Raw genomic sequence first — 12,213 nt, forward strand, 5'->3', positions numbered from 1 at the left:
CCACCCTGTGTTAAGCAGCTGGGGGTTTTTTGCATGATCGTGTATGACAGGCTTCACTCCGTATCATTATATTAGTAACTTAAGGCAAAACAAACACCATTAACTCAAAAATAACCACCAGTACTGTAACTTTTATTTGCTAATAAATATCTTAATAAACAGGCTTACCCCATCTGTAAGACCTGATAATGCCTCTTAGGAAATCATAGAAAAATAAAATACAATAATAATCAGTAACTTGTACTTTGTACAAAAATCTTATTATGTTGCTCAGCAGGTAGCTTTGCCAAACCCCATATTCTTTCTGCAAAGAGATGGCATATGTAATGCAATTCACCTTAAAAACATCCTAATGTTGAGAGCTGAGCATTCTATTACACTATTAACTTGTAGGCATGCCAGCACATGAAAATTTACATGGAACATCATATTATCATAGGAATAGAATAATAATAAAAAAAAGAAGATAACACCACTTTTCAGTAAATAATAACAACTTCACTTCTAATGTAAATTCCCCTTGGGACTGCAAATCAGTACATTAAGCTTTTTATTTCATGGCTATTCCTACAATACTGTTATGAACAGGCAAAAAGGCAGAAAGAAAAATGCAGTGGGAACATGTATGGGAGATATATTACGTGAAGAAAAGTCATTCTGAACAGTGAGGCAGTCCCAGGGGGAAACGAACGATACCAGCTGTGAAATGTTCAGTCTCATTCTGAGTAGAGCGCGCTTGCTGTGTGCAATGCTACACAAGTTCAGACCGATGAAGATACAACTTAGAGGTACAGTACCAAGGCTGCTTTTCTGTGAGATGAATGGTGAAGACTGAGTCACAGGTAGTTGTCATTATTCAAATACATCTTGGTAAGAGGAAAAGAAGCAATGGCAAAACAAAATGTTATCTGGGGTCTTTAAAGAAAAGGTGGGTTTCAGACTACTGGTAAGGATATGAGATCTGTGCTGAGGCCACGGTTTGTTTGTAAAATAGTTTGTGAGTATTATGACTATACCATTACTTTTGAAGCCATCTACCTTTAAGGTTTTGACATGGCTGCTTAAATATATAATATAAAGTGTCTGTCATCAAATAGTTATTCATATATACACATACATTGATACATTTTATGGCTATGCTAGAACAGCAAACTATGAAGAGCAGTCATATTTAGTTGTGTACAATCTAATTTCACAGAAGAGACAGAGATTAAAAACCCTTTTAATTCAGATATGTTTAAAACCAACACACAGAAATAGATAGAGGCTATCCTGAGAGAACATACCAACCATGTTATCTTCCAAGAGTAAATCAAAGTTAATTTTTAGAAGGTAGTCAAATATTTTTCTTGCATTTTTTCTGTAAGTCAAAGTGGTTTTTTTTAAAAAAAACCCTGATGACAAAATTAAAACAATTAATTCCAACTTGATCAATGAAGGTTGCTTTGCTAGAACATAAACTATTGCCTTTCAGTAAATAAGGTTTCACATGATCTTTTAAAGATTTTTTTTCCTTGCTAAACTGCAGATGCAATCCTGAGAAGCACAGAGTACCTGTCATTGTTACTGAAGTCAATAGGAGTTATACTGCACCAAACAAGAACAAGCCCTTTTTGTTAGTCTCCGGGTTTTCAGCCACAGCATCACCGTGCGTGACGTAACTGATACCATCAGAGAATTTTGACATTGGCCTCAACAGAAGCAGACGCAAGGCGCTAGGTAAGAGCAACATATACTGAAGTCCTGACTGAATCCAGTTCCTTCACCAGAGTTAGCCAAGAAACAACTTTTCCAACTTTTAATCTGAAATAGCCCTCTCTACCTTATGTAGAAAACTTGGGTGAAGAAATTGCTGCAAAAGAAATGGTATTAAAAATACTACACTGCCAATTCAAAGCTACATGTTTCTTGGGGAGAGGCAGATAGGGAATCATGGCCATAAGCTTTAAAATGCTTACGTGTTTATGTGTTAAGAATCTTAGAGTAGGATGGTTTTCTTGAGATAGGGAATTAATGAGAGAGTCCAATAAACAGAACCACTAGGAGGGCATTAGTTATTTTGTTTGCTACTGCGCGTTTCATTAACTGGCAAATCTCGAAACTTACACTGCAATGCACTAGGAGTATGAAACCGCTTGTTCAAAGAGGGAAATGATCAGCTAGAACTTCTATTATGAAGGGGAGATAATATTGCATAATGTTTAGGAAAGAAGAAAGATAGACAAATCTCATTTTTTTGTAGATTGTGTTTGTTTGATGGGGATGGTTTGATGGTTTTCTCCTGAATTTAAATCCAGGACTTTGGGGAATTTTCTAGGGAAAAAAAAAAACAACCAAAAACATTTCTGTTAGATACTCTATTAGATGCGTAGGTCATTTTAAGTACTTATTCAAAACGCAGAGATGGTAGCCCATTCCAGCTAAAAAAAAGAGTGCAGCAACCACCTTTTGTACCTTGCAGTTCAGCTCTGCCATGTTGAAGGTAATCATAATCTATTTCATCATATCCCTGAGGTAGTAGCCTTGTCTTTTATGGTCAGTGCACTCTCTTCTCCCCTATTAAATGTGACCATCCATTCCATGCAAATCTATAGAAACCTTTGATCCAAAACCTCTTTCAGTCTATTGGCATCTTCTCATGGATTTAACTGACTTTGGATCGTGCCCTGAAGGACCAACCTACATCTCAACCTGAAACTCTCAACAGAGAAATTAAAACTAGCAAAAATTTTAGTGATACATTTGAATGACAAGACAGCATGTGTCCTAGTAAGTGCTGGTTCTCTAACAACAAATCAACCATGACAGTAGCGGGATGCAGGAAAGGAGAATCTGTTTGGAGAGCTGAATCCTACATACAGTATGTGTAATGCAGGGCTTCATCTCACTGTCAGTGAAGTCAGTAACAAACTCTCATGAATTTTGGTCATAGCAAGACCATGGCTATTGACACCAAAACATTTAATTCCTCACAGTTACATCATTGTCCCTGGAATTACTCCATCAAGAAGTTTATTAAAATCTTTCAGCAGGATTTGGAAATACTGGGTGTATTAGAGTAGAACCTTCCCAAGACAAAAATGGAACTTGTGAATTAGGCATTTAGTAACTAAAATAATCCACAGATTTGAAACATTGTCTGCATTTTGTCTTTTTCAGCTAATCCTATTGTACATAAAGGGACTGTGACGGTAAGTTATACAGCTCAGAGCATTCAGCTTCTTAAAAAAAAAATAGCCCTCTCTTGCTTTTCCTTTTTGCCTCTTAATCATTCTCAGGTAGAGCTCAGTCTGAATGAGAGAAAACTGAAAATCTAGTTTGTAAGCCACTTAACTGGACAGCTCTACTCTTTACTGTTTATTTAGGTTCCTCTCAAAAAAGCCAGTATGCAACAAGAAGAATAAGTAGTCTTTCAGTTACAGAACTGTGTCTATGGGAGCTTCTAATCTAAATGATGACAGTTGTACCTGTTTTTTTTGTCATAGGCTGGACCCTGGAAAACCAGTAAATCAGATTTTTTTTTTCAATCACTGCTGTAGAGGAGCCTCAGAGCACTATGCGGTCTTGATACTGTGTAAATACTCCCTAGACTGTTTCAATGGGCACTTTTTCATCATTCACAACCAGAAATTAATATTTGGATTCCAGTGCAGATTTCCCCCAAATATGATTTTCAAGATTCTAGATTCAAGGTTCCTTTCTATACAACCAAGGCCCCAGGCATCACACAGTTCAGAATACAGAGAGCTAGAATTCTCTTTGATTTGTGAATTTTCAGTCCCAGGGTTTTGGCTTATCTATCTCTCAACATACATGCTGCTGCTTAGCAGTTCTTCACTGAAGTGTCAATAATGAGAAGTATTAGTATTTATTATGGTTTATTCACAAATTTGTAATCAGCTTGCTGATGTGCATATTAGAGATGAATATTCCCCAAAACATGTAGTATTTCCCAAATGAAGAAAAAAGTCAGCAATGTCTCCTCACATATCAAGAAAAATAGGGGCAGCAGGTTTTATGATAATATCAATGAATGTACTGGACTCCTCAAGGAAACTATATGTGGTACTGAAGTTAAAAAAAAAGAAGACAAAATATGTTATCCCATGCTGCCTTACAAATATTTTATAGGGACTTGGATTTGCAAGTCCTTTATGCCTAACTCTACTCATGTAAATAGTCCCATTTCTAATCAACCTCCTTATGTGAATTAAGCCACACAAACACGTAACTGTTTACAGATTCAGGAGTTTCTGAGCGTGGCACAGTACACACATTATTACTGAGACGCACGTGTAGTTACCTACTAGTCAAAGTGCTCAGATGCTTAGACATAGGTCAAAATTTTGGACAGGAACAAAGTAGAACAGGTGTGAAAACTTCAAATGATTTTGAGACTGACCTTTTTAATATATTTTTTTCCATACCTTCAGTGTCATGACTTGGCATTTTTTATTCCAGTTTAATTACACAGGTATGAAAAATAATAGGCTAAACCTTTCTGGAAGAGAGAGGTACTTGGGAAATCTCTTGCAGGAAAGAAAGGTAAGAGATACTCATGTAGGATATTTAAAGAAACGTACACAGAAGTAGATTTCACTGAACTGGCATTGTATTATTACACATAAAAAATATGGAAATATATTTTAATTCTAATCAATTTTTTAACCTCATGTTTTTTCATCAACCATTTTTGTTGTTTTTTCTTTCTAAAATTAATCACATCTTTTTATACTATACACTGGCATATCCTTACTCATATTCCCTTGAAAATTTCCTTCATTTTAACCTCGTAAGTGTCTATAAATGGCTATTTAAAAGAAAATAATTTATATACTAAACATCTTTGGTGACTTCAGCAGAGGGACTCAAACTTTTTATAGCATGGACTACATCTTACTAGAGATACTGGGTCATGGGCACCTTGCTTCCCCTTTATGATCACTGATGATTTCCACAGTAACAAGTTGTACGGAAAAGAATTATTAGAAAGGGGTTTGGTGTGGTGGCAGTAGAAGGGTCAGCATCAGATGACCAGGCAGCTTTCTGTAAGCCAGTTTGAAAATGTTTTTTCTGCCTGCGGAGGAAACAAGAGGCTGTCCATTTCCAGATAACAAGCCAAGGAAGTTTGGGAAGTACTATACACATACAGTGCATGCCGTTAAAAATTTTAAAAGCCAATGGAGCAGATCAACCCCATTAGTATTATTGGGAGTTAGGTAATTAATTTGGGAGGTTTGAAAAACCTCAGACATTATGATATACATTATATATACAATTCTTTATGTACATATAGACAAATATTTTATATCCATAACATGCTCAACGTATCCTGGTCCATAATCTGAGGAACTATACACAACCATAGCACTCATGGATGAGCAGTGTGCACTACTAAATACAGTATGTGATGGTAGAAGATATTTGTGAGCTGTAAGTGCATTGAACTGTCTTATGCAACCCTTTGGTTTATGTTAGAGATCCCTAGCACAATATGGGCAGTTCTTCCTTTTTCACCTTATTGTAGGCTTTAGGGATTTTTTTTCCTTTTCAGGGCCGATTCATTTGTCTCTCCAGGAGATTTCAAGATCACTGTCCTACTAAGTGTTAGCCCAGCCCAACACATCTTTCCCTCACTCTCAAAAAATAATCATAGTACCATTATAAAAAGAAAAAAAAAGATTATCTTTGCCATTTATTCAGGAAAGATCAATTACAGTTGGTGAAAAAGGGCATTCTGGAAGAAAACTGTTTAACAGAATACAGTGCTCTTCAACTATGTGCAAATGCCGTGAGTAAAGTATCTCTATTTTTAATGCTTTTCCTAGAAAATGCAATGGAAGACAGACTTTTTATTATGACTCTAACTTTTGTTACTCTAAAAGATGTGTTGGATTGGATTAGAAGTGAGTCCTCCTTTCCACTCTCTGCAGGACATATTCCAAGGTAAACTGAGTCCATGACTGGGTAGTTACAGGTACCCTGTATTCATAAGAGAAATTCTCAGCTGCCAAAATGTGTCCCATAGAACCATTCCATCAGCTGAGTTAAATCAGCTAAATACATGCTTCAGTTTGCAATGGGGCCACCTGAAATTTAGCAACTGATCTTCAATACAAGTTAAAGTATGTTCTATGCTGCTTTATCTTGGTGGCTCATATGGTCCCATGGGGCCATTCGAACATGGAAATTGCTGTGGTCAATACAGTCTTACTAGGCACCTCCACGTCCCAGCTATTCCACATTGTGAATCTCTACTGCATCTGAATAAAGGGCACCTGTACGTTACTTATGAGCCACCTTTGGATCCTGTATGAATCTGCATTGAAAAAGAAATTAATGGAGCCCAGTATTAGGCTCATCATATAAAAAATAGAAAATGGATAGTCAGTCTTAAATTACAGAAAAATCAAAGTACTACAGCCTGCGAGTTCCATGTCAGAATAATCCAGCAAATACCCAATACAATTTTCCACACAGAATGCTTTGTCCAGAGCAACTAATTTATTTGAATTTATTGTCGAGTGCACTATTTGCAATTAGAGGATTGCCTTATGCTGAAAAGTCTTGGCTGATGTCTTAAAGCATAGCATGTGTCTAAGCTTTTATTAGACAGACACTGAATTTACATTCATTGGAAACAAAAAGGGTAACTTTTGTTTAAGAAAAATTTAAATTACATAGCTCAATTCTCTTCCTGTCACCTCATGGAGTCCCATTGCTCCTCAGTAATTCCAATATGCAAACACCTCATGAGCAAAATCTACTGAACCTTCTGCTGTTACTTGTTCAGTTTTAACACCAGCATTATGGACAAGATCCTCTCTTTTTCACAGGTTCAGCATAAGGACTGGATACAATCAATGCATGAGATTCACCTGACCAAGCACAGATGCCTGGATGTGAGCTAGTCATTTTGATCTCTTTGAATGCAGAGAAACAGGTCCTTCTTTGGCACAATTAATCTAACCCAGAAGTAACTAATTACATTTATCAGATGACTCACATCCTACAAGGGCCCACTTCTCTCCCTTGATTAAAAGGGAACCTCAGATGACTTGCTCAAATCAGACCTCCAAAAATTAGGTGAGAAGAATTCCTCCCAGTATGTCTCAGGGCTCTGGTTGACAAGTGGGGATAGCTTGAGTAAGGATGACTGATATGGTTTCCATGTTAGATGACCATCCCATGGACATCCAAGTTGCTTGTCAGTCAACTTTGAAAGCACTGTGGTTGGCACGTGATGGACAGCTGGGGCAGTGCACTTGTCAGCCAAGAGACACTAATCTGGTCCTGCTCAGTCAAGGCCCTCACTTAAGCTATGTTTTGGAGGCTTAAGCGATACACGAGCCATGGTAACAGTACAGGTGGATGGATTTTATTCTAGATTAATGACAGTCAGATCTGTGAGAAAAATCTACATATGGATATTACTTGTAAATAACTTAGAACTATTTCCTTATATCCTCTTTTTAATGCCTTTTTTTTTCTGGCTTGCGTATCATGCACACTTTATTTTGTGAACTTTTCAGTCATGAAGCACTCTGCAATGTGGGCCAGATTCTCAAAAACAGCCTACTAGATTTGCTTAAATTTGTTAAATTTAAACTCTAACTGCACACTGCAATATGCAGGGTAACCAAATAAAGCTGATTTTCACCTGAAGAAAGTATCCCCTGTAACAAAGAAATTTACTCTAATTTCAGATATACATTTGTGGCCTGCACAGAATTAAGCTCACATTTGAAAAATAACACCCGTTGGGTTTTTGTTTGTTTTTAAATGAAAACAATAGGACCCCCTCCCCCCAAACAAGAGTAAGCTTGGAATTGGAGCAAGAGCAAATAAAGTGTTTCCAAAAATGGGGAAAATATAAATTTGATCAAGATAACTAATATAAAAGTGTCATACTGCACCACAACAACAAAAACCCAAGCCATATAAACCCACAAAATCCTGGATTTACAATGTTTTTAATAAACATCCTCACCCAAAGAATCCCTTGTTCTTTCCTTTCTGGTTACCCAAACTCTTGTTTATATAAAAAAATATATCTGATTAATAAATGTTTTAATATTGTTATATTTTTTCTATTGAAAATATATTTTCAGTAGTGTGATAAATTTTTAAATTAATTTCCATGAGATATATCCAGTTTGTGCACACATAACATGCTGCTCTGCATCCACACTACCAGGAATGAAAAAATGTGCAAAGGAGAATTTAGAAGTGCACATACATGGTTTGGATTAATTATGAGTAATTTTAAAACCCCATTAACAAATAACAGACTCATACCTCCTCGGTAATGTATTTAATTGTGAGAGAGGCTCCTTCCACAGATGTCACGTTGTTGGCCACGGAAGCAATGACAGGCAAAATGGATAACAAAATGATTAAGGAAAATGAACTTTTAAATTACTCTGTGATGACAGTATTTTTTAAAAGGCTTCAGGTAAGTATGATTTTCTTTCCATAAGAGAACCTTTACCAAAAAATTATTCAGATGTGGAATTGGGGCAGAATTTTTCAAGTGACAGTCACAGAAAAGAACAAATGCTTTTTTTCCCCACTAAAGGCCTGTGATCCTGCAAAATGCACATGCTTGTACAGTCCTACTGAGTTCAGTGGGACTGCTCATGCTGGCAAAATTACCTTTGTAGCTAGAATAGGACTGGAGCTGCCCTTCTTTAAAAAAAGCTCATCAAATTGGCGTTGTAGAACACTGGTGAATCCTGATCTTTAGAAAACTTGTTCCTCAGTTAAATCTGTTTGTTTTTTTTTTTTAAATGAAAGAAAGGAAAATTTACTTAGTGCACTACTGTTATACCACTTAAACTAATGCAGTTATTCCAGCATGAAGTGACAACAGTGAATCAGGCCTAGCGTGTCCTACTCTGTGAACTGGTTGGAAGCATAATCTTTTCTGAGTTGCTTTCTGATTTTCCTTCTTTGCCACCGGTATACAATAGCAGCCTTTTCCAAGAGTTAGGAGATACATTTTGATTTACAAGATGTAAATTAAGCAGTAAATATCATTATGATTACATTAAGTAGTTAGTTCATTTTGATATACACATATATTATACTAATTGCCCAAATGCATGTTTTAACAGAAGAGTTGTAATGCTTGAGTATATTGGAATGCCACATAACTAAAAAACATCCTCCAAACTATGTATAAATCAACAAAAGCATCTGCACCCAGTTTACATGTGACATGCATGTAGATCTGCGTGTGACTTCTACAGCACGCAGACATGCGCTCGTTCCCCTGTTCCCAGTAGCACGTATCCCATGCAAAAGTTTGGAAATGTAGCCCAGCACGTCTGTGTAAGCTGTCTGAACAGAACATGAAAGCTGTAAGTCTTAAAGAGGTACAAATATTATGTTAGGCCTTTGCAGACATTTTCTTGCATGTAAATATGGCTATTGAAGAGTTCTAAAGGTCATTGTCTTCAATGTCATTTAGATAACTGTACTAAATGAAGATCTAGCCCATAGTAACCAGAGCTCCATTTCAGCAGAGTCTGCTTTTTACTTCTAAAAGCAGTTAGAAGTAGACTCAAGGCAACATATTATTACACTGCTGTCCTACGTCTCCTTTTCTGCCTATGTACAAGATAACTGAATACCGCAGTGTGTAACTTCCAGCATTAGTTGGTGGTTGTACCGCTGCCCTCAACTGGAGAATGATATGGCTGGCCTGCTCCCATGGGAATAAGCACATCACCCCACTGATGGCTGGCCCTCTAAGGTCTACTACCACTGGTGGAAATTATGCGTAGTTCAAGCAGCAGAGGCCTGCATTTTTGGAACAGAAAGCTTTCTGAAGTCTATGTGGCCACGATATAGCTGACAACCATGTTTTACACATGGTTATGGAAATGTTACAAACAGTTTTCCAGTGAGTATTTGCCACGTAGTAGAAGCAAATGCTGAGTATTACCAAAAAAAAATAAAAAAAAGTCTAGGGTGGTGAAGAATCCCAAGGATGAACAAGTTTTCCAACCTAATCTAAAATTTAAAGCATAAAAAGTGTCGAGTGCTAAAGTAATTCAAAATCAAGGACCTTAAGATTTCAAACAGATTTCGCTCACTATCCTCCCAATTATTCCCACATTGAAAACTCACTACATAAAATCATCAGTCATTTCTGCAAACAATACTAATGTTTTGAGGCACCAGCTTACCAGCATTCGAACTATCGTAAAGTAATATAACGATAGGACCCATACGTCTGGATTTAATTAAGAGAGAAAATAAATATTTATGTCAAACTTCTTTTTGATTGCACATTTGGTATTGGAAGTTACATGGTCACAGAACATGAAAGAAGTCAAATACTTTTTGATCTACCAGCAAACTCTAAATACATCGATAAAGAAGCCACACCAGGCCAAATAGATTACTACTTTCAAGTAAGTTCATGAAAGTTTCCCAAATAGTGTTATACAAAGTTACACATCCATGCTGAGTTATTCATCAATGTGTAGCAAGAGTCTTGTAGTAGGCCAGGATTTTATCGGCAGATAAGTGGCGGAGGAGCTATGCAGTGTGATTAAAAATTCCAGTTTGGAAGCATTAACATAGAAGTACTTTTATAGTCTGAACAGGAGATTGCAGTTCTTGAAGTTGGGAAGAGCAGAAGGGAAGAATGAGAATATTTTTCCATTTTATAAATGCTGAGGCACAAAACACAGTTGATTCTAGTACTTTCATACATGAAATCCTTTCTCCTGTATGTGCATCATGTGTAACCGCAAAGTCTGTAAACTGCTGACTATTCGTCTCTGGTGTCCAATGAGTACAACTCCAATTCTTCTAATGTCACTGCAAGATAAAAAGTTTCATCTTGGATGCAAGTATAGTAAAGCCTCTTGTACACAAAAGAGTATAAATATATGATGGATTGCTCTTCTTCAGGACAGTTTACCTTCCTGACTGGGACAAAAAAGAAAGCTGCAAGTGTTGAAGTTTTCTGCACCTGTCAATTCCAAATTTTTAAAGACAGCCATTTAAGAAAAAAAAAAAATTGTAGTTAGAGCTCTGGTATCTTTTGTGATACTAATGGTCAAGTAATTTTTCCAAATCTCAGGGAAGAACCTGAGAAGTGGGTTCTAATAGCCCATTTTTAATAATATGTTAGTAGCAAATGTTTCCCACTCATACTTGCAAAGGAACGGGGCTGATACGCTCACTCTTGCAGTCCTGAGGCAGAAATAACAGAGGCTGTACTTCTGATGATTAGGGGAATGATGGTGAGAGATGGTCTAAAGATCAGAATAGCAGCGAATCTTCCAGCTTAACCCAGATTTCCCTCCCAGTTTCCCTTCATCTCATTTAGACCTGCACCCCAGAGGGGGTATCCCACCCACAGAGCTTGACTCTTTGGCAAGAATGAAGTCGACAGCCTCCACCATCCAGCACAATCCACTCGTTTAGTTGTTCTCTAAACATCACCAACTGCAAGATGCTGAGAGAGATCACACAGGTGGTGAGGGCAGGAAACTTCAGATATGCCTTGTCAATTGTGCAAATCCCATACTGGGACATAGCATAGACATTGCCTGTTTAGATATCCTCAAAAATTGTTTGACGATATAGCTAGTAAAGGTGCTCATGGGATGAGGCATGACCTTTTCAGATTTGCAGTTCAGGATACCTGCCTCTGTATCCTCCAGAGGAATACCCACTGGATACCAGCAACTATTATGTACTTAGGCTTAACATCCATGTGGGGGATGATACACAACACTTAAGGTCAGCAGGGACTATGCAAAAATACTGAGTGTCTTATAAGCTAAAGAGTCAGCTAAAAGAATAAAACTTTACACGGGGGAGTGGTATTAGAAATGCAAGAACAATGCTTAGCACTTATCAAGGAAGGCCTGATAAAGCTCAGAAAGAAGCCAGCAGACCTAGGGTAACAGAAGTTATTTGAAGAAAGAAGGAATCTTTCAAAAGGCTAAAGTTGTATTTAAAGAAAGAAAGTAGAAAGGATGATAACCTTAGACAGATAATCTGTAAAAGCACAGTAAGGCAGGCTAAAAAACTTGAGGAACAACCAGAAAAAGACACCTAATAATAAAACACTTAATAAGTCTTTTAGCAAACTCACTGGGTACAAGAAGCCTGCCAGAGTGTCTGTAGAGTCTAATGATGATTTGGGTATAAAAGAGCACTGAAAGACTGGCCAGTGTTGGAAGACTA

General features: G+C 37.1%; 1 protein-coding gene across 6 annotated transcripts in view; it reads right to left on the reverse strand.

Annotated features, from left to right (window-relative positions):
• Positions 1 to 111: 111 nt before the first annotated feature.
• The window catches only part of EPHA6 (EPH receptor A6), a 529,992-nt gene continuing 517,890 nt past the window's right edge, over positions 112 to 12,213 (reverse strand). For all 6 annotated transcript variants that reach the window (XM_052794417.1, XM_052794413.1, XM_052794416.1 and 3 more), the window contains one exon: positions 112 to 10,833. In XM_052794417.1, coding sequence (XP_052650377.1) covers positions 10,719 to 10,833 — 115 coding nt within the window. In that variant the 3' untranslated portion in view covers positions 112 to 10,718. The remainder of the gene's footprint in view (positions 10,834 to 12,213) is intronic.

The sequence above is a fragment of the Harpia harpyja genome, chromosome 8 (genome assembly GCF_026419915.1).
Source record: "Harpia harpyja isolate bHarHar1 chromosome 8, bHarHar1 primary haplotype, whole genome shotgun sequence".
NCBI lineage: Eukaryota > Metazoa > Chordata > Aves > Accipitriformes > Accipitridae > Harpia > Harpia harpyja.